The sequence below is a fragment of the Podarcis cretensis genome (genome assembly GCF_951804945.1).
Source record: "Podarcis cretensis genome assembly, chromosome: 1".
Classification (NCBI taxonomy): domain Eukaryota; kingdom Metazoa; phylum Chordata; class Lepidosauria; order Squamata; family Lacertidae; genus Podarcis; species Podarcis cretensis.
Window position 1 is genome coordinate 47507858 of NC_137170.1, and position 21194 is coordinate 47529051.

The 21194-nt window shown below is 42.9% G+C and overlaps 1 protein-coding gene across 4 annotated transcripts in view; it reads right to left on the minus strand.

Moving 5' to 3' along the window:
- The window catches only part of RGS6 (regulator of G protein signaling 6), a 215157-nt gene that overhangs the window by 76702 nt on the left and 117261 nt on the right, over positions 1 to 21194 (minus strand). For all 4 annotated transcript variants that reach the window (XR_013842305.1, XR_013842306.1, XM_079990206.1 and 1 more), the window contains exon 3: positions 13310 to 13409. Coding sequence is in view for 2 of the 4 variants with exons in the window: in XM_079990206.1 (XP_079846332.1) it covers positions 13310 to 13409 (100 nt within the window). In the remaining 2 variants the exon portion in view is untranslated. The remainder of the gene's footprint in view (positions 1 to 13309; positions 13410 to 21194) is intronic.

The window sequence follows — 21194 nt, forward strand, 5'->3', positions numbered from 1 at the left end:
GCACCACGAAAAGACATTTTGTTTCCCCAGGAATTTGGGCAGCAGCAATGACTGGATGTTTTTACTCTGGTTATGCTTGTGTTTCTTTTTTTCTGTATCACTGCATTCTGTTTTTGCAAATCACTTCAAAACTGTCTGCTGTGGGAAGCAACTTACAAATTTAATAAACTAAACTAAAAAAAGTCTCCACTCTTTTTGTGGGACCATAAATATACTGATCACAAGATGCTGTAGGCAGATGTGGGATAGAAATGATGCGCTTGTGACTGACAGAATAAGACAGTTTATGTGTTTGCCTGTACAGACAAAATTCTTGAGATCCATATAAATTACTCGGTTTGCTGAAGGGCTACCCTCACCCTTATCAGCCTGCTTGTGACTACTTGTGACCCCCCCCCCCCCGTGAGAGCAAATAGGTGGACAGGCAGAAGTGAGGGGGCTTTTGGAAGGGTGGAAATTGTGGACTTGCGGTTCCACAGGCTCCGTCACTTCAGGCCTTTAAGAAAAGGCAGAAAACTTACCTGTTCACTGCTGCCTTCCCATGATTTAAGAATCAGCCCGGCTGCTATAATTTTGGTTCTATTTTATCTTACATTATGTCTGTGATTTGATGGCTTTACTGGGCTGAGTGCTGTTTTAAGTTAATGAATTTAGGGGTATTGCCATCTATTAAGGTGTGTTTTTTTATTTAAAAAATGTGGTTATATAGTGTAATGGGTTAAGGGGCTGCTTGTGCGTAAATGGTTGAGAAACTCAGTCGGGGGGCTCCTTGAGCCCTTCCACCACCTGACTCTCCGATGGCAGTTCCCTGACATATAGATTGCTGTTCTAAATTTCCTTAGTCTTTATCTGAGATGCCTAGCAGGAAAGCTGCCCCTCTCAAAGTGATTGGATATGGATTTGGTAAATAGATGATAGATAGATAGATAGATAGATAGATAGATAGATAGATGATAGATAGATAGATAGATAGATAGATAGATAGATAGATAGATAGACAGACAGAGAAACCACAGTAAGAAAATTGGTCATTTCTCATTTGACAGCCTCATCTGCACATTTAAGGATCAGGTTATGTTTACATATTCTGTATAGGAACACCACTCTAGGCCATTGTTAGAAGCCATTGGATATTTTCCTCCTTGAGATTCTATGCCTCTACAGCAGCCTTTATCTATCAGCCCACCAATGTTTTCCAGCCTAGAGGGCCCCAGGTTGACAAGGGCTGCTCTCAACCACTGCCATGCATTCCTGAGCACCCCCACCCCATTCATTTTTACTCTCCATGTTTCTTATCCAAAGACATGATAGCACAGCAGGAAGGTTTTGCAAATATGCCTATGTGTTGACGTACATATCTCACTTACAGTTTAGCAACACATCAATCACACATCCATCACAAGCTTGTGCTGATAAAACCCTTTACACTGCAAATCCCCATACGTGTGTGTACTTTCAGTAAACACACACTCACAAAGCTAATTTGAAAGCTATCTGCGCTTTGCAACGCAGCAGTGGGAAATCCTCGTTTCAAATGGTCACAAAGCCATGCATGCTAAATTGAAGTATCAAAAGAATATCCTGGGAGGAAAAGTGTTAGGGAAATGGCAAAGCTTTGCCAAAGCAGATTTCCACCTACAGTGGCTGTACAGTGTATCTTGAGACTGCCAGGGTCTCCGCTGGGAATGTAGTTCCCTTGGGACATCATTAAGTGATCACAATGCCTTCCGCATCGTTCCATGCACGAGATGAACTGCCCCCCTTTTCTTCCCCCCACCCCCACCTCCAGAAACAGGCTATAGTAATTGTAACTGCTTCACAATTGAAGGAAGATCAAATAGCAGAAAATCTCAAGAGGAATCTCCCTTTCTCTTTAAGGACTTAGCTCATATAGATCACTGGTAAGACTCAAAGGTTTGTCTCCTTACTCTACATCACAGCCACAATTCTTAATCAAAGTGTGTTCTGTTCTTTCTCTATATGGCTTATTTATGGACTGTAACCTTCTTTGTACAGAGACACATCAGAGTCCAGCATACATAAATTATTTGAACAGCTAGGGCACAATGGAGATGTTAATATTGTTTTCTGCCAGTGCTTCACATTATCTGATGCCATGCTGCATATATTCACACACAAAGGAATTGGTACACAGTTCTTACTTGGATCCTCACCACCAAGGCAGCATTTGTTAGTTCTAGTTGTGTTGCAGATCTGGAGCAAATTTAAAACCCAGAAGTTCTGTAAATTAGAAATCACTGCATGCTCAACAATGGGTCAGCGCCCAGTAACGAGGCACATAAACACTGGAAGGGGATAACTACAAATAAGCACATAAGAGGACAGAACCATCATGACCAGTGCTTTTTTTTCTGGGGGTACGCAGACCCCTAAACATTTGGTGAATCTTTGTACTTTTGTCCATTTAATGTATTTATTTTTCCTGATGTGAACTATAAAATGGCGATTGTCTTGAGTCAAAATGAGAGAACCCCTAAACATTTTTTTTAAAGTACTGATCATGACAGATGGAACAGTACCCATTTTTATGTTGAACTAATTGACCATTGATGCATTAGGAGGGCAATGGGGAGCCACCTATCAACCAAATTAGGTTTTGGCCCACAAGGCCTGTTTGCCCCCAATCACACCGCTTGTGACATCAGGTATGAGGCAAGTAAAGATGCAGCTGCAAAGGAGCTATTGGGAGTCTTAAAGCGCGCTCCTGCTTGTCCCTTGACAAATGGGGCTTGCTGTCAGTGCCAATCAGCTGCCAGTGTCCACAAGCCCTGTTGGGATCAGCTGAGCTATGGTGTTCCTGACCATGAACTCCCTAGTGCAGTCAGTCTCTGCTTTTGGCAAGGATCTTAATCTGAGTTTAAAATGCCCTGTAGGGAGTGCAGGAGCTCAGGATCCAGCCTGCGGACCAGATGTTGTTCCTTACCCCTGCTGTAGGATCTTGGCAGGGGGTTTCTATGTGTCCTACTTTACAAAGGGCAGTTTATTGTCAGAAGGATGGTAAAAGGACAGTCATAGAATCATAGAATCATAGAGTTGGAAGAGACCACAAGGGCCATCGAGTCCAACTCCCTGCCAAGCAGGAAACACCATCAGAGCACTCCTGACATATGGTTGTCAAGCCTCTGCTTAAAGACCTCCAAAGAAGGAGACTCCACCACACTCCTTGGCAGCAAATTCCACTGTCGAACAGCTCTCACTGTAAGGAAGTTCTTCCTAATGTTTAGGTGAAATCTTCTTTCTTGTAGTTTGGAACCATTGCTCCGTGTCCGCTTCTCTGGAGCAGCAGAAAACAACCTTTCTCCCTCCTCTATGTGACATCCTTTTATATATTTGAACATGGCTATCATATCACCCCTTAACCTCCTCTTCTCCAGGCTAAACATGCCCAGCTCCCTTAGCCGTTCCTCATAAGGCATCGTTTCCAGGCCTTTGACCATTTTGGTTGCCCTCCTCTGGACACGTTCCAGTTTGTCAGTGTCCTTCTTGAACTGTGGTGCCCAGAACTGGACACAGTACTCCCTGTGAGGTCTGACCAGAGCAGAATACAGTGGCACTATTACTTCCCTTGATCTAGATGCTATACTCCTATTGATGCTATACAGTCCATTGTCTGAATGGGCCCTCTGCTTGAAGCAGTGTTAGAAACTGAGACATGAAAGCTGGGAGCTAAATGGCACCTTAAACCTAGGTTATGGGCGCAACAACAGAATGTCTAGGCGTGTTTTTTTTATAACAAGAATACAAAGCTGAATATGAATGCAGCTAAAATATTATGTTTATTTTTCACTTGGTCTAGTCCTTCCCCTGCCTTCCCCCCACCCCATATTCTTATGAGGGTCCCTTCTTGAGTCTTCAGAGAGTAGCTGGAAGTGGGGAGGCAGAAAAAAAAGGTCTTCCTTTGCTTCCATTCTGCAGTTTTAATTTGAAATCTTAGGCTCAATACTGTGCCCAGAGCTCAGAAACTGCTTGCGCTAAATTCCCTGTCACAAAATGCACCTAGAACAATGGGAGTTTCGAACACTGGCTTGAAGGCCTTTCCAGCCCAAGCCTGTTTTAAAGAAAAAGAGCTTAAGAAGGGAAACTATAAATGGCTTTGATGTGGTCCAAAAACCATTAATTCATGGACAACAGATCTAGCAGACACATTGGCCTGTTGTTCACCGTCTTTTTCACATATGATGATATGTATTTCTGCTCAAATTATATACAACTCTACATGTACATGAAGCTATGAAAACTTTTGGCAAATTAGTGTCCTCCTTTGTAGCAATGCATTGACTCTTCTTTTTTGGTGAGGTGTAAGTGGCCATCCACTTACTCTGTGGGTTAAACCACAAAGCCTAGGGCTTGCCGATCAGAAGGTCGGTGGTTCGAATCCCCGCGATGGGTTGAGCTCCCATTCTTCGGTCCCTGCTCCTGCCAACCTAGCAGTTCGAAAGCACGAAGCACAAGTAGATAAATAGGTACCACTCCAGCAGGAATGTAAACAGTGTTTCCATGTGCTGCTCTGCTTCTCCAGAAGCATCTTAAGTCATGCTGGCCACATGACCCAGAAGCTGTACGCCGGCTCCCTCGGCCAATAAAGCGAGATGAACACCAACCCGAGTCGTCTGCGACTGGACCTAATGGTCAGGGGTCCCTTTACCTTTTAAGTGGCCATCCTAGATCTTGGGGTAGAATGGCAGAGGTGAGTCTCTAGGTCAGTTCAGTTGTTTTGCTAAATTCAAGTCCCCCATGCTGTGGGTGCCATCCTAACAGCAAAAGCCAAAAGCAGTGTCTTCAGTGAGGGGTGGTTGGGTGGAGAGATCTCAGCCACATGATTAGTACCATTGCCTGTTTTATTTAGGGGGCACAGAGACTGCCATACTTACATTATGTGAGGAAAGGAAAGAAGACCCATGCATTAGCAAAACTGGTTTATTCTGTGCGTGTGTGAGATTGTTTGGGTCCCACTTGAACTACACAAATGGATTTAAATGCCACTTAAGAAACAGCTTTAATCTGCTCTATTTGATCAGTAGCTGTAGTAATTTGGAGAGAAATATAATTTTGTTCAAAACCCAATAATTTGATGGTAATAGACTTTTCAATAAGGGGTTTCTGAAAGCCATGTATAAATGCTATGTACGTATACGCTCAGTTAAAATTCATTCATTGCTCCAGTGAAAACAGTCACACTTCTGATGGGGCCTAATTGCTTCATTAGTATTCAGTAGATAGAAAGAAATGATCAGTAACAAAAATATTAGAGAGGGGCTTTGCTTTTTTTAAAAGAATAATCTTCTAGCTTTCATTTTGATTTTTTTGCTGTCCCCGTTACAGCAGTGCACAGGCCTGTGTATAGCTTAGTATGGGAAGCTAGTAGAACAGGGGTATGTGAATCTAACCGTGGGCCAAATGCTAATCCCACTCTGTGGGGTCCATCTTGATAAGTGGGCCAGGCCACCCACCTGTCAGATGACATCACCATGGTGTCAGATGACATCACTATGTCAGATGACATCACTATGATGTCAGATGTAGTGTCTCCCTTGAATAAAAGCCAGTCTACAAAAGAAAAATGCTCCTCTGCCTGTGTGCTTTGATTGAAGCGTTTTCGGTTTACAAACCAGTTTGAATTTCAGCCGGGCTGCAATGGACAAGTGTTGTTTTTCATGGAGTTGCTCCACTCAGGTGCTCAGAAGTTGTACTTGCATCTGGCACTGCAAACTCTGCTTGTGGCCAGGTGCACCCAGCTAACACGAATCACAGTGGGACTTAAAGGGCACCAAATGCAAGCCCCGCTTACAGAGGAGGAATTAGACACAGACTTTAAGACGCCCACATGCTTCTTTGCAGTTGTGGCTTTACCTGCCCTGCAAAGGATGTTGTATAAGTGTGGCTGCGGAGGGCAGTGGGGGGGGGGGAGGGCCTTGTGGGTGCTGCAGTAGGTCTTCCCAAGCAGTAATGAGACTGAGGCCTGAAAAATATACGTGTGTGTGTGCAATTAAAGGAAAGGAGCTTCCACTCTCCTGGAATGGCAGCCCTAACCAAGCATGTATAAAAAGAAATGACAGTCAGCCAGATATTATAACAGATAAAATAGGTAGAAATGAAAATGAATTTCGATGAATAACTTGGACATGAATTTCCATGTAGGATTTCTGAGGAGATGCTAAGGATATGACCCAGTAAAACTACTCTATACTGAAATTGCTGCCAGGTAGCTGGGCAAAATAGGAAGAAGTCAATGGATGTGGAAGAGAGGAGTCAAGAATTCCTTCTCCTTGCTCACCCTAATTGGACACTGCAGGTCTCCCAAGTGTCATGGCTAAAGCGCAGGTATAACCTTTCCCTTAACTGAGGGGAGAAAGAAAACAGGAAGATGGCTCAATGGACTAATTTACCTGTAAGAGTTTCCTCCTTAAAAACCTGAGTCCCTGTTCAAGGTCACGAGTCCTGAACTTCTGTCTTTTGATTACAGTCTCCTCCAACTGATTCCAGGACTGAGGGAGAAAGAACTTTTGGACCCTGAAACAGAAGCCTTTACTGATGTCAGGAGGGATATATTGTAGTGTGAAACGCATAGCTGATAAGCGCTGTCTGTTTGCTGTGATTGGAACTTCAGCTAACTTGTGCTCCTAACACAAGTTACAGTTTGGATGCAGCTTGTGCCTCTATCAGCAAATATGCACACGAAGAAACAGAAAGCACAGACAAGCAAGTATCATATATAGAATTTAGTCTGATTGTTTGAATAAATGATGCAGAATTTTAAGAGGTAATTTTAAAAAACCAATTGGAGCCAATTAAAATAACCACCAACCTTAAATTTTAAGATTTCAATTCAGTTAACATCCATTGAAATAAATAGGAAAAATAAAGTTGCTCTCCCTATATTGCCCTGCCTGGGCGCTGCAGTTGGCTACTTCTGCCAACATCAATTGATGTCAGGAGGCCTGTGACCTGCTAGAGAGCCTTCTTAGCAATGCCACTCCCCGACCCATTCCAGCCACTGAATGTTGTCTGGTGCCTACTTTGCCTATTTTTCACCATCAGCCAGTGGCGGTTCTCACTCTCCAGGACTTTGTACAGGCCTTCTGAATAAGTCAGGGGTTATGTGACAGATAGGTTTTTAACTGTAATGTTCTACTGTGTTTCATATTGCTGTTTTCACCAGTTTCCGAAATGCCATCAAAAAGAACCTCCTTTGACAGCAGCATGGTCAAATGTATTTCTCTGGGTAGGTTTGTTTGTTTTTTATCCTGGACATTAATCACAGCTCAGACAGCACTCTGCAAACTACCCCCACCCCCACAAAGGCTGATTTTAAAGGCTCCGGGGAACTGTGCAGTTCCTCAGCTAATCCACAGAATTCAAGTCAGAGAAATTCCTTGGGAAAGTCTTGAGCAAGAAAGCTATGCAATCCCTGAACTTGCTTGATCCTGCTCAGGAAAGCTGCTCAGCGCAACTGGGCTAAAGAATAAGCACACATCCCTTTATATCAGGCTTCCTCAACCTCGGCCCTCCAGATGTTTTTGGCCTACAACTCCCATGATCCCCAGCTAGCAGGACCAGTGGTCAGGGATGATGGGAACTGTAGTCTCAAAATATCTGGAGGGCCAAGTTTGAGGAAGCCTGCTTTATATGCTCTCCAGAAGCCTTTTCAATCTAGATTTTATACTGCCTAGACTTTACGCTGAATAAGAACGTAAGTACATAAGAACAGCATGCTGGATCAGGCCGGAGGCTCTTCTAGTCTAACACTCTCACATTGACCAAACAAATGCCCAGGAAAGCCCCAAATCATCACCTGAGCTTCACAACAGGTCCCTCCCCACCTGCAATTCTCATCAACTAGTATTCAGAGGCACACTACCTCTGACACGGAAGGGAGAATGTGTTGGTGAAACTGTAATTTTTCAAGTTATTTATTCTTGAAGTCCTATTCAGATCAAGGAGGCCATTCCAGTCAGAGTGGGTTGAAGACTGGTTTGAAGCCATTGCTTAGCCTCATCATAGATGCTTCTACCACCTCTCATTGTATAACATACTAGAGAAACACACACACACACACACACACACACACACACACACACACAAATATTAAGAGACCCACTATCAAACCATGCCACCTAGAAAGTCCATCTCAACACAGCTGCAGCAGAGCTTCTATAAAAAGCACAAAACTTCCTTCCAGCTGAAATGCAAATATTTGGAGTTGTTTTGAAAGACACTGAAATGTTTTAGGAAATGCTTAAATTGGTTTCCCCCCCTTTTTTTTGCTTAGACATATTCAATTTGCTCAAGATGTTTCTGCATCTGTGACATAGTTTGTTTGTTTAATACCCAACTTGAAAGCCTACGGTTTCTAAGACCATTAGAGGATTCATTTTTCAACAGCCCTTGCTGTAAACCCTTATCCTTGAGGAACTAGTACCCGCAGGACACACAGCTGGAATTACAGTGGTTTGACACCAGCTTTGTCACATGGGAGCCAATTAGATGAACATTTTATGAGAGATGCACCACAGTTCAGCAGGGTCACCAGGGGAGAATTAGGATCAGGAAATACACCCATCTTAAGGCATTAACAGTAAGAAGGGAGTTTTTGTGTTCCAAATCACATTGTTGCATAATCACAGTACACACAGCACAACTATATGTGGTTCCTGCCCCAAAGCACTGTAATCATTTGTTCTTGGGCAGCAAACAGCAATGGTAGTGGGCTTTCTGCTGCATCAGATAGAGCCAGTTTATTTCCAGCTTATCTGACTTTACAGTGTCTGGCATGAAAAGACATTTTAAGTGAAAGCATTTGGTTTTTCACCACCTGGCTGAAGTTAAACTCAGCCCGAATACTAAGCAATGACTAGTTGGCTGCTGGTATACACAAAGGCATATCCTGATTACGTTCTCCTCTCCCCTGAAAAACCTACCAAAACATTCTATGCCTTGATGACATCATGCTGTATGTTTCCCTACCTCTGTCCCTTAGCCTTCACACAGCTTGAACCACATCCATGCATTCAAGCCCCACCCAAAGTGGTTGAGGCAACCCAGCCAGATGGGTGGGGTATACATAATAAAATTATTATTACTCTTACATATGGCAATGTTGGTTTGAAGCAGGAGTAGACCATACTTCTTGTCCACCCTCCACATCGTCACATCGGTGCACTAAGCCTGCCCTCCATTTCTGTGGACATCTTGATCAAGTCACCCACATGTTCTGTTACGCTCACTTAGCTGGCATTTTTGACATAAAGGGTAATAATTAACATATGCAAATAGGCAAAGGGCTTGGTTTTCCTACCTACCATGTGCTACATTCCAGAGAGATGCTCCTTTAAAAGCTCTGAGTTTCCCTTTAATACGTATGTTTCCTATGCTGACAGCAATATATCCGGAGAACTTGAACATTATTGCCAATGGGAATTGGTCTATTTGATTTGAGAGTAAAATATTATTAAGTGCTACCTGACTAAAGCTGACACACAGGTCTTTATTCTACATTTTATTTCTTCTCTAAATATTGGGGATAATCTGGCAGAGTCAAGAACTAACTGGTTATCTCTGTTTGCCTGAAGGATCAAAATGGTAGTTTCCATTTCCTCATTCCCCCCAGTCCACGTTGTCTGTTTTTGGTTCTCCTTTCCTCCCTCTGACTGAGAGGGAATCATAAACTCAGAAATGAAACACTACCCTTCCCTCTAAATGTTTTAAAAGCTGAGGTAGTGACTTCTTAAATTGTATCACAGCCCACTACTGCCATGGAATAATGGAAATGCTGAATTTTTAATTCACTGTATGCTATGTCTGATCTCTTCTAGGTGTCATAGTCATCCTCAGCTTTTGGTGTGCAGGCCTCAGAGACCTGAAAGTACAGAGGAAGACAAGATAAAAGAAATCTCTAATGGCGGAAAGGGAGATGGGGAAGTCTGAAGGATCAGTATAAATGAATATGACAATGACCAACGCGATCTTCCAACTGAGAAGTAGGTGAAAAGGGAGTATGCAGCATTAAAAATTAAAATGTTGATCTGACATATAGAAGCATCCAGTGCTTTTTGTGTGTGATAGTACTCACTGGTACAAAGCACCAGCACCTCTTTCTTTGTGGTCCATAGCAGCCATTTTTTACTGGCACCCATAGCCTTTTCATCAATATTTGAGGATTCTTTTTTTTATTATCCCCCCAAAGTGCTGGAAACATTCTTTCTAAAGAACCCTCACGGTATTTAATGCCCTGAGGCAGATGAGTAAAATCTGCACACTAAGTGCAGTGGTTAATAGTCCCTGGTTAAATAAACTGACTTCATAGCCTTCACAGATATAAAAAAGGACTATCAATACCTTTCCAAACCCGTTTTTTTCCAACTGTGGAGGAAGAACTAAATTATGGATAGCATTGGTCATCAATCTTGAATAATACCTGCCTATCTGTACATCACAGTTATGAATTGTCCAGAAGGGATGATAGGTGAACTTGGGGTGCAGAAGCAAAACCACTATTAATACAGAATTTAGGATTACTGCTAGATGCTGCTAGTAAACCTCTGGCTTCTACCTCTGTGGTCTTTGCTTTTATGTTCATTTTTATGTAGTATTTGTAAACCTCCGGCTTCTACCTCTCTGGTCTTTGCTTTTATGTTCATTTTTATGTAGTATTTGTTAGTTAATAATAAAAAGAGGGGGATAGACTTGATTCAAATCTCCATCCAGCCATAAACTCACTGGCTTGGTTGAGATGTAACAATCTCAGGCTGGTACACCCTGAACTATGGCTATGAGACTGAGCTGTGCGCTGTTATGCTCCCTCCCTGGCCCTCCCTTCATGCAGCCAGCTTCCGCTTTCACTTGGAAATCTTGGTCTAATCTGATTTCAAATCCTGCTTTGTAGGCAGCAATTAGACCACCGGTTCCAAGTACAGACACCATTATTTAATGAGCTGGATATCAGCCCCAAAGCCAACAGGCCACTGATTGGCCTTAAGCAAGCTGCAATCTTTCAGTCTCAGCCCCTTAGCCATATTCCGAAACAATCATTCTGGCCTGCTAGTGAGACAATTTATGTGGAGTACAGAGAGCATTTAGGGAAAGTATACATAAATATTCATCGTGTTTATTTCTACACCGGAGTGTGCTGTTGAGAAAGAAAGTCCCATGAATTTTAAGATTACACACTCTAAGGGGTTACATGAGCATCTTGAGCTATTACAATTGATCTTGGGTGAGATACCACGGTCTGCTTTCTCATTTCCTTTCTGCCACTATATATAGGAACTCATTAAGTCACCACCATCGCAGTCATGTTTTGACTCATGGGCACAGCAGCTCCTCTACATACATTTTATTTGAAGGAGGTGTAATAGGCTGGGGTTGGATTCTAGAAAGAAAGCAAACTGTTTGCTTAAGTGAAGGTCAGGGCGAAGACAGCAATATGGTAAATGGCAGGATTCTATGAATCTCTCCTTCACAAATCCTTTCCTTAGCTACATGGACCACTCTTCTCTACTGCCAGCTAAAGGTGGTCAATCTGTGACCTTCCAGGTGGTGTTGGACTGCAGTTCTCATCAGACCCAGCCACCATTGCCCATGGTCAGAGATGATGGGATTTACAAATGAGGAACGTCAAGTAAGGCTACCAATTTTTTTTAGAAGTCCTGCTTTTAAGTCTTTGACAGCAGCCTAACTCACATAGTGTTTATTATTTATGTTTGTTGGTCACCTCATAATGTAGACAATAGGTGCCAGAGACAACGCTTTCCACACAGCAACCACAGTGTCAACCTATGGGCTCAACAGTGACTTACTCAGATAGGACTTTGAGGTAAATGTCTGAGTAGAATGAGGAGGAGGGTCCCCCAAATGCACAAGGGCTGGCTTATCAAATTTCGAAGTAAGTGGACTAGTAGTACACATTACACGTCTAAAGTTGGAGAAAAGCCCTTTTAAGACCCTTAAGCCCAAAGTCTAAAATTCCCACCCGACAATATATGGGGAAGAATCACAGTTTCGCCGGTACAAAATGCAGTGCAGCATATCATCTTATCTTGACCCTATAGAACAAACAGGTTGTGATAGCATTTTTAATGCCAAGAAAATCCTTACTGCAGCTATTCCTAGGAATGCAAAAGACCCGTTTTCAGGAAGTCTGATCCTGCATAAGGATAAGTATAATCAGCTTAGAAATGATTGTCTTCTTTTTCCTTCCTTGTCCTCCTAAGGAACAGTGATGGCTAGCTCCAATGCTTAAATAAAGCCCATGAATATTAAACAAGAAGATAAGCAATCCCTTTTCTTAGCTAAATATACATTAAGTCATCTTGACTTGTGTCTTTCTCACTTGAGCTGATGGGATACATTCTCAAAAGAGATGAATCACTTGCTTTTTTTAACCAAAGGACAGTCAGATACAAAGTTTGTCAACATGAATTTCATGCCCTCATACTCTGTATGCATAGCTACATCAATGATAGTCAACAAGTGCCCTCCAGATGTTGTTGAACATATAATCCTCCAATAATCCTTGGCCATTGGCCATGCTGCCTGGGACTGATGTTCACTTTGGTTGACCCTGGCCTACATTATGCACTTAGTATTTGGGGATTGCAGATGAGCTTGAAAGTCCCAGGAGAACTGAAAATCTTCATTATCATAGTAGTACTGAGAAGAACGCATGTGTCTCTTAGGTTGCCTGCATGGCTGGATAGCAAAATCCAGCACCTGGGTTGCCATGAGGGAGCTTCAATTTATGCACCAATCCTTGGCATCTCCAGGTTGAAGAAGACTCCTGTCTGCAACCCTAGAGAGCCACTGCCAGTCAGGGTAGTTAAGCTCTGTCCTTCCAGATGTTGATGCACTCCAACTCCTGGCATGGCCAATGGTCAGGGATGATGGGAATTGTAGTCGAACCACATGGGTAGGGCTACAAATCAGCCACCCTTATTGTGGATAGTAGAAGAAGAAGAAGAGTTTGGATTTGATATCCCGCCTTTCACTCCCTTTAAGGAATCTCAAAGCGGCTAACATTCTCCTTTCCCTTCTTCCCCCACAACAAACACTCTGTGAGGTGAGTGGGGCTGAGAGACTTCAAAGAAGTGTGACTGGCCCAAGGTCACCCAGCAGCTGCATGTGGAGGAGCGGAGACGCGAACCCAGTTCCCCAGATTACGAGACTACCGCTCTTAACCACTACACCACACTGAGTTAAGATGGTCCAGTGCTCAGACTTCCTATTTCTTCCTACTATTATGATTTGAAACAAACTGAATGGCAACGTGTTACAATTCAAACAGCATACATACCTGTGACAACACTGGGGATTTTTGACAGAAAGCTCTTGACTGTTCGGATGGGCACACCACCTGTTTTGTCATCTTGCATTCTTGTAATGACATCTTCAATCTGGAAAGGAAGAGACAATGAATGTTATTCTTGCAAACCACGTGACTGACTATAGAGATTTAGACTGCAGCAACATATTTAACGGTTCTAGGAACACTTCACCAACATCTCAGGTGTTACAAGGAACCGTGCTCAAAAGGAGCAGGCAGAGAAGAGAAGAGCTGAAGGAATAGCACCGGCTGAACCTTAATTTGGTTGCCAAAAGGATGGAGAAAAAGAAGAACGAATGACCAGTCTTTAGAAATGGCATTATCTTGATAACATAAAAGCAAGTAAATCAAGATAGCTGAAAACAAATATGATGCATGCCAGAAATAAGGAAGTATTTTACCAAATCAAGTTCTGATGAACCAAATGCAGGATTGTGAATTACAAAGAAGTGCATTGTTATTTTTATCATCATCATCAATATCACCATCAGGTGGCTTAAAATAAAAAAGCCTAAAACATGAACATTAAAAATACTGACATTAAATTTATAGAAGCAGACAGACACATGTTTCATAACACAAAAATGTTATCTAAATACAAACCAGAACAGAAAAATAGTGTCAGCGTGTCCTGAAAAAATGTGAAGGAGGGGATCATATGTATGCTGCTGATGAAGTCCATCCATAGAACTGGGCCACATCAGCGAGGCCGAGAGAGGGTTCTTGTTGTCTGGGCAGCTCAGGACTTCCCATATACACTACCCAAGCTTGTGCCTTGGGGAGGTCAATTTGGGGCTGCAAATGCAGCAGTTTGACTTCAATCCCAGATGAGTACTCCATTGTCTCTCGAGACAGATGTATCCCAACAAAATGCTCTGGACTACTGAAAGAAGGGGGAGTGGAAATTCCTAAAACACTAAAGTTTCTAATTGGAAAAACCTAATTCTCTGCTTTCCTGGGAGTTTCCATCCACAGTCTTCAGTCTAATGACTTCAGCAGCCCATAATTACATTTTACCACTGCCTTCTAGTAAGCTTATAATTGAAACCAGTGTCATTGCTCTGCTCCAAATAATGTCTCTGGAGACATGTGGGTGATGATGACTCATTATTTCAAAGCTACACAGTACATCATACGCCAGCCTTATTACTGTCAGCAACTTCAGCTTGCATCTTATAAAGTTACATAACTGATTAGCCCACTGCTGTCTTTTTGTATTTACACATAATCACATACATGAGAATTATTGCTAGTGATATCTGTGGTGCTTTTTAGCATGCAATGAACTTTTACTGTTACTGTGGAAGTTGCATATATGTACAAAGTAGGCTTTTAACTATAACTATTTTTAGAATGTTTTTAACTTGAAGCTGTTTTGAAAGGTGTTAACTGTTTTAGAATGCTTTTCATTATTATTGTGGATGTGTTTGCTGCCCTGAGCTCCTTCAGGAGGAAGGGCAGGAAACAGACAGATGATAGATAGATAGATAGATATAGATAGATAGATAGATATAGATGTAGAGATATATAGCATGTGTATCACGATATTACTTAACGTTTGACTCAGCCTTTAAATGTAGGAACTGTCTCAATTGAAAACTGTTATGTTTGCTCTGAGGTTCAGTGGTGCCAAAGATCTACCTGCGATGGCTCAAGGTGTGAAGGTAAGAAAACCAGAGGTGCTGACAAATGTGACAATGTGAAAGCTATCATGGAAAAGTGTTTGCTACCAATGAAATGATGCTGAATGAACTTTTAGAAGGTATGAGATCTATCCCCAGTGCTTCTTGACTTACAATAAAGATTGGTTTATCTAAAGGTGTCTTTACCATCTGTATAACAGATGAATAATTCACTAGGTAGGAAGTAAGGTAGAACTTAATTCACTAATGCATGTAAATGGCCTCAGACATGCCACCAGAGGAGAATATGCATGCATACACACTTTATCCTCAACTGACTTTTAGAAAGACTTTAATCAAACTAGAAAAAACACTTCAAATGGAAGCAAAGGTAGAAGACTCTGTCTAAGAATATTTGAGTTTATATAACTGCCATCACTAGATGGTAGAGGTGTTCTCTTGGGCTCCTCCCTACACTCATTTCTTCTGTGCTCTTGCACTTGACACAGATGTTAATCTCATGCTGCGTTCCATGTGCACCCTGACCTTACAAGCAGATGGCCATGTTTTAAAATTACTGCACATATTTATCACTGGGGTCCGGTCAACCTGGCATATCTCCACACCAAGAAAAATGTGCAGTGTGTCCTTATCCAAGAGGTGTTGTCTACAGATGGCACAACCTTGACAGCACACTCCAAGGAAGCTCTACAGAGAATCATCAGGTGTTTTGCCCAAGCCTACAGGGAGTTTGGCCTTATCACCAGCCTGATGAAGACCAACACCCTGAGCTAGGATGTAGCAGCACTCCACGCATCAGCATTGGTGGCAACACACTTGAAGTGGTAGGTGGTTTTGTCTACCTGGATTCCACCATAACCAGCAACTTCTCCATCAACACTGCGCTGGGAAAGTGTATTGGCAAGGCAGTTATGGCAATGGCTCACCTCTCCAAAAGGGTATGGAAGAATGTGCTGCTAACGACCAATGCCAAGATGAAGATCTGCCAGGCCTGCAGGTTGAACACACTGCTTTCTGGAAGTGAGTCATAGGCACCTTACAACTGCCAGGAGCAATGCCTCAACACCTTCCGCATTGTAGGAATAACGAGGACGACAGGAGGTTGGACGCAGGTGAGCTGTGCAGGAGCAAGCTGGCAAGCATGCTCCAAGCAGGCTGCCGGCTAGTTCCACAGAGGCTCCTTTTATTAGCAGAAGTCAACAATTGGAAACAGTAGTGAAACCACTCTGAACATGACGTATTTCCATCTAAGCACATTTCCAGCATTATCAAAATGCACGTGTCAGCAGGTGTTTCCCTAAAATGTTCCCCGATACTTGATTACATCTGCGTCCCCGGCCATGCTCCAGCCAAGCATTATGTCTAGTAACCAAATCTGTGAGAGGACAAACGGTCAGGGGGAAAACCCTGTTTTCTAGCCAAAAGGCAGAAGTTCAGGGAGTGTGGGCACAAGGCTCCTTGGCAAACTGTTGCATGCCAGGTGCGAGGTGTGCCTCAGCACAAGCAGAGCATTACCTCCACACACATGCATTGCATCAGGAAGATTTTGGGCATCACATGGGAGGACAGAGTCTCAAAGATGTGCTCTTCCAAGCCCACATTCCTAACACGTTCACACTCCTGTCTCAGCAACATCTACAGAGGTTTGGTCATGTCCACAGATTGAAAGACAGCAGGATCCCCAAGGACAGGGAGCTAGCTTCAGGCACCGGGCCTGTTGCAGAGCAACTCTGCATTACAAAGCTTTCTGCAAATGAGACATGAAAGCTGGCAGCAGCAAGCCTGCTGTGTGGGAATCCCTTGCAGGTGACCGCAGTACCTGGTGACAGTCGGGTTGCATATCCATAGCAGTGACCAGAGGAATGACCCCTGGGAGGAACACAGAGACAAGAAATGCCATGCAGCATCAGTAGCAGAACAACCAGACACCTTCATCCGCCCCAACTACAACAAAACATATCTCTCCCCTATTGGTCTCTACAGCCATTACAGGCACTGTGATTCTCCAATGGTTTTACTTTACCCACAAAGACACACTCTTCCCTTGTCTCCCAAAACAGATGGATGCCAACAATAATATTTATCATGCACAATAAAATTAGAATGCCTTGGCTGAGTTGAGGACCAGCAGCAATAAGATTGCTATGGGGCTCGTTCCCTTGCTGCAGGTCTTGGCAGGTATGTGGTTGTGTTGGAAGCCTGGATGTGACCTGAGAATGAATTCAACACAACAGGTTTTAATTCATTTAGCAAAGTGGACAAGACACATTGTCACCAATTATTGCTGTATGATCAGTAAATGGTCACTGCTTTTTTTTCTTTTTTTTTTTTTGCATATGCTCCAAATGAATTCCCTCTGAATATTTGTATTTCATTACTATTTAAACCCATATTTTACATTCCCTTCCTATGTGTTTGCATACCTGCCAACTGAGGATAACCCTTCATGCATCTGATGAAGTGGAGACTCTCATCGATTAAGACTTACAACATTTTTAAAATAGTTAGCTTTTTAGGTACTAAAAGTTTTTGTTGTTGTTTTTGCAAGCACAGACTAACATAGCTTCACCTGTGGGAGTTCTGGTCTTCATGCTTTCCCTTATTCTTGAAGCTTTATTGAATAAGACTTTTGTCCAGTGGGATTCAGATTGTGCTCATGCTTCACGAAAAGCATGAAGGCAGGCTGGTATAGACAGAGGCGTCTGATGAGTCAAAGCAGTTCTTTCTCACGATATGTGCTTGTACTGGGGGCATCTAGGACGATGCTGTACTCTGGAACTGGAATCTGTTAATAAATAATCATTGCTTCTAGATTTAGGCTCTGAATAGGTTCGGACAGAGTGTTACACTTGTGAGAACATGTGTGTGCGCATGTGTGTGTATGCTTGTGAGAAAGACAGGGGTAGCAAAGGCACCCAATAGATGGGTGGCTCTCTCTCTATTCTATGTTTGATGCCACTGAGCTCTCTTCTGAGATTATAAAGGTCATCATGGCAGGTGATAATACCCCTGCATTTTTTCCCTCACAAGCTAACAGCATTTTCATTTTAAGAAGCAAAAAGTCTTGTGGTGCCTTAAAGACCAAGACATTTATTACAGATTTCCTAGACGAGATCTGACCTCATCAGTTGCATGGAACATTATCCTGCGTTGGCAGGTATATACAGTGTAACATATAATATATCTGATGAAGTGAATTCTAAGTCCATAAAAGTTTACACTGCACTAAATGCAGTGGGCTTTATGCTACCACAAGACATTTTTTGTGTTGCTTTTGCTACAACTGACTGAAATGGCTACCCTTCTGGACTTATTTTAACAACTAGATTAAGGTTCTTTTCTTTTTTGACCAGTAGTAATTATATTTTAACAGTGACCTAGAAATGTCTTCTCCCGTTCAAATGCAGGATAAGACACAGGGAAGATTTTAAATGCAAATGATGAAGCTACACAGATGAGTACCCAAAGGGGAAACACCACTGGGTTTTGCAAACTGCAAAAGGTGTGTGTGAGAGAGTGATAGTTTTGCTTTGCTAAACTCTTCATGGGCTGAAGGGAAATCCACAGCTTCTCTGTAAAAGCAACATTTATTTGCACTTGTTGCCTTGGAAACAGGCGCAGCTTTCTGATGTAATACTTCAATATCTTAACATAACATAAAGATAGGCAGGTCTTTGTGTTTTGACAGTTCATGTAACAATGACTGAAACAATAGCATGCAATAGAAATGGGGGCAGAGCTGTGGGAAGTGCACAAACCACCTGCCCTCGACTATTTATCCACACTTCTTTTCATTCGCCCACAAAGGATATGAAGATACTGTATAATATTAAAGGGATGCCCTTTTGCAACAGCAGCCAAGGCATTAATGAGTCGCTGTAGAGTGAGTGGGTTATGAATGGCAGCCTCCCAGTCCAATCTGTAATCCTAAATCAACATGCCTGGACTGAAACAGACTGAAATCAACGACATAACATAACGACATGACGTAATTCCTACATGGGGGTTTGTATCTATATGGGAGCTGATGGGTAACATATGGATATAATGTACTGGGGTGCACACCAACTACAAGATTCAGTTTGGGTGCCAATTCAGCACTTTGGAAAACAGCCCAATAAAATCCAAAAAGCTTTGAAGTCTGTCCAACTCAGCTCAGGGTCCAAATTTGATATAGGGAAATTTTAAAAAGAAAAAAAGCTGTAGCCTTTTTCCTTTCATCAGAATTGTATGAAATTTGCAGATCGAAGAAGGCCTGTAGGGAAGGAGATGTCCTTTCAAATATTGTTTTTTTTTGGGGGGGGTCTTAGTTGTTGAGGGTTCTAACATGAGCAACTTGAACTAAGCCCCAAAACAAACCGGCAACCAATGCAGCTTTTTAAAAAGAGGGGTTATATGCGATCCAAATGGAACCTCGGCCAGGAATCTGGTGGCTGAATTTTGAACCAATAGAAGTTTCAAGGGTAGTCCAACATCAAGTGCATTACAATGATCCGATCTGGAATTTACAAGTGCATGGAGAAGAAGAAGAAGAAGAAGAAGAAGAAGAAGAAGAAGAAGAAGAAGAAGAAGAAGAGGAAGAAGAAAGGAGGAGGAGGAGGAGGAGGAGTTTGGACTTGATATCCCGCCTTTCACTCCCTTTAAGGAGTCTCAAAGCGGCTAACAGTCTCCTTTCCCCTCCTCCCCCACAACAAACACTCTGTGAGGTGAGTGGGGCTGAGAGACTTCAGAGAAGTGTCAAGGTCACCCAGCAACTGCATGTGGAGGAGCAGAGACGTGAACCCGGTTCCCCAGATTACGAGTCCACCGCTCTTAACCACTACACCACAGTGGCCAAGTCACTTCTGTCCAAAAGTGGCTGCAGCTGGCGAACCAGTCATAACTGGAAAAAGACAGTCCCAGCCACTGAGACCACCTGAGCCTCTGAAATCTCTTACCTACTTTCAGCACTGTATTGAAAACAAAACCTGGGCCACTTAGTGCAGGGGTGGGCAGTTGGTGGCCCTTCTCAGGTTCTTGGACTGCAATTTCCCTCAGCCCCAGCCAGCATGGCCAATTGTAATCCAGTAGCTGGGATAGCTCGGTTGGAAGGGCATGAGACTTATGAGGTCATGGGTTCGAGCCCCACATTGGCAAGAATCCTGAATCGCAGGGGAATGACCCTTGTGGTCCTCCTCAACTCTATGATTCTCTGAACATCTAGAGCGCCACAAGTTCCCCACCCTTGAGTTACATGTTTCCCTTCCTACAAAAGTGGGCAATTTTTACGAACAAGTTCTGCCCATTTCTTGGGAGATGGAGACTGGTGAAATCTGAAGTACTGTTATTATTACATTAAACTCGAGATAGTGTTTTTTATAACGAGTGGGCTTTATTTATACAGATTTTAGTTTTATATTGTTACCCACCCCAAGCCTTTGGGGGAAGGGCAGGTTAGAAATCTAATAAATTACAGCGTTACCCTCGCTACAAGGAAACTCCAATTAGGTTTTGTATTAGCTCCCATCACTTCCCCAGCATGAAGCTCTAAGTTTGGCAGGGCTGCATTTGTAACAAATGACACATGGTGAAAAAAAGCACAGTATCATAGCTACCAGTTACAGCAACGAGTTAGTGGAGGAAACCTGTACCAATCCTTCCTTCCTTTTATGTTGCTGTTGCTAAATTCATACAGATTAACAAAGCCACTCCGCACGAATAGATTTTTCCAGTGAATAGCAAGTGCACCATTAATACTCTCTTCTCTCCCCCCTCACACTATTTTCTCCCCCTCCCCTTTTTGTGTGCTTTTCTGCACCACATAATGCAGTGTGACAGGTCATTTCATGCATCATTTAATGCTATGCACTGCAATCTACCATGGCCAAAATTAAGTCTGAAAATTGGCAAAAGGCAGATGTAAAAGGAGTGAAGCTTTGGCCCAAAGGCATAGAGAGAGTCTGTTTACCAACACAAAGTGAAGCTGAGGGTTCAATAAGCAAAGGCGGTGCCCGTTTCCTCTCAGGTTTTCTGAAGGGCTTACGTTCACATGGTGGAAAGTGAAGCTGAAATATTTAAACTGAATGGAGCTGAGGGGGAGACAGGTGTGACCAGGGCACAGGTGGGTGGCTTGGCTGACAGGCCAAAAGGTGAACAGAGTTCTCTTCTGCCCTATTCCTGCCTCTCGGCCCTTTACGCAAGGATGTTGCCATAGCAGCAGGAGCTGCAGCTTG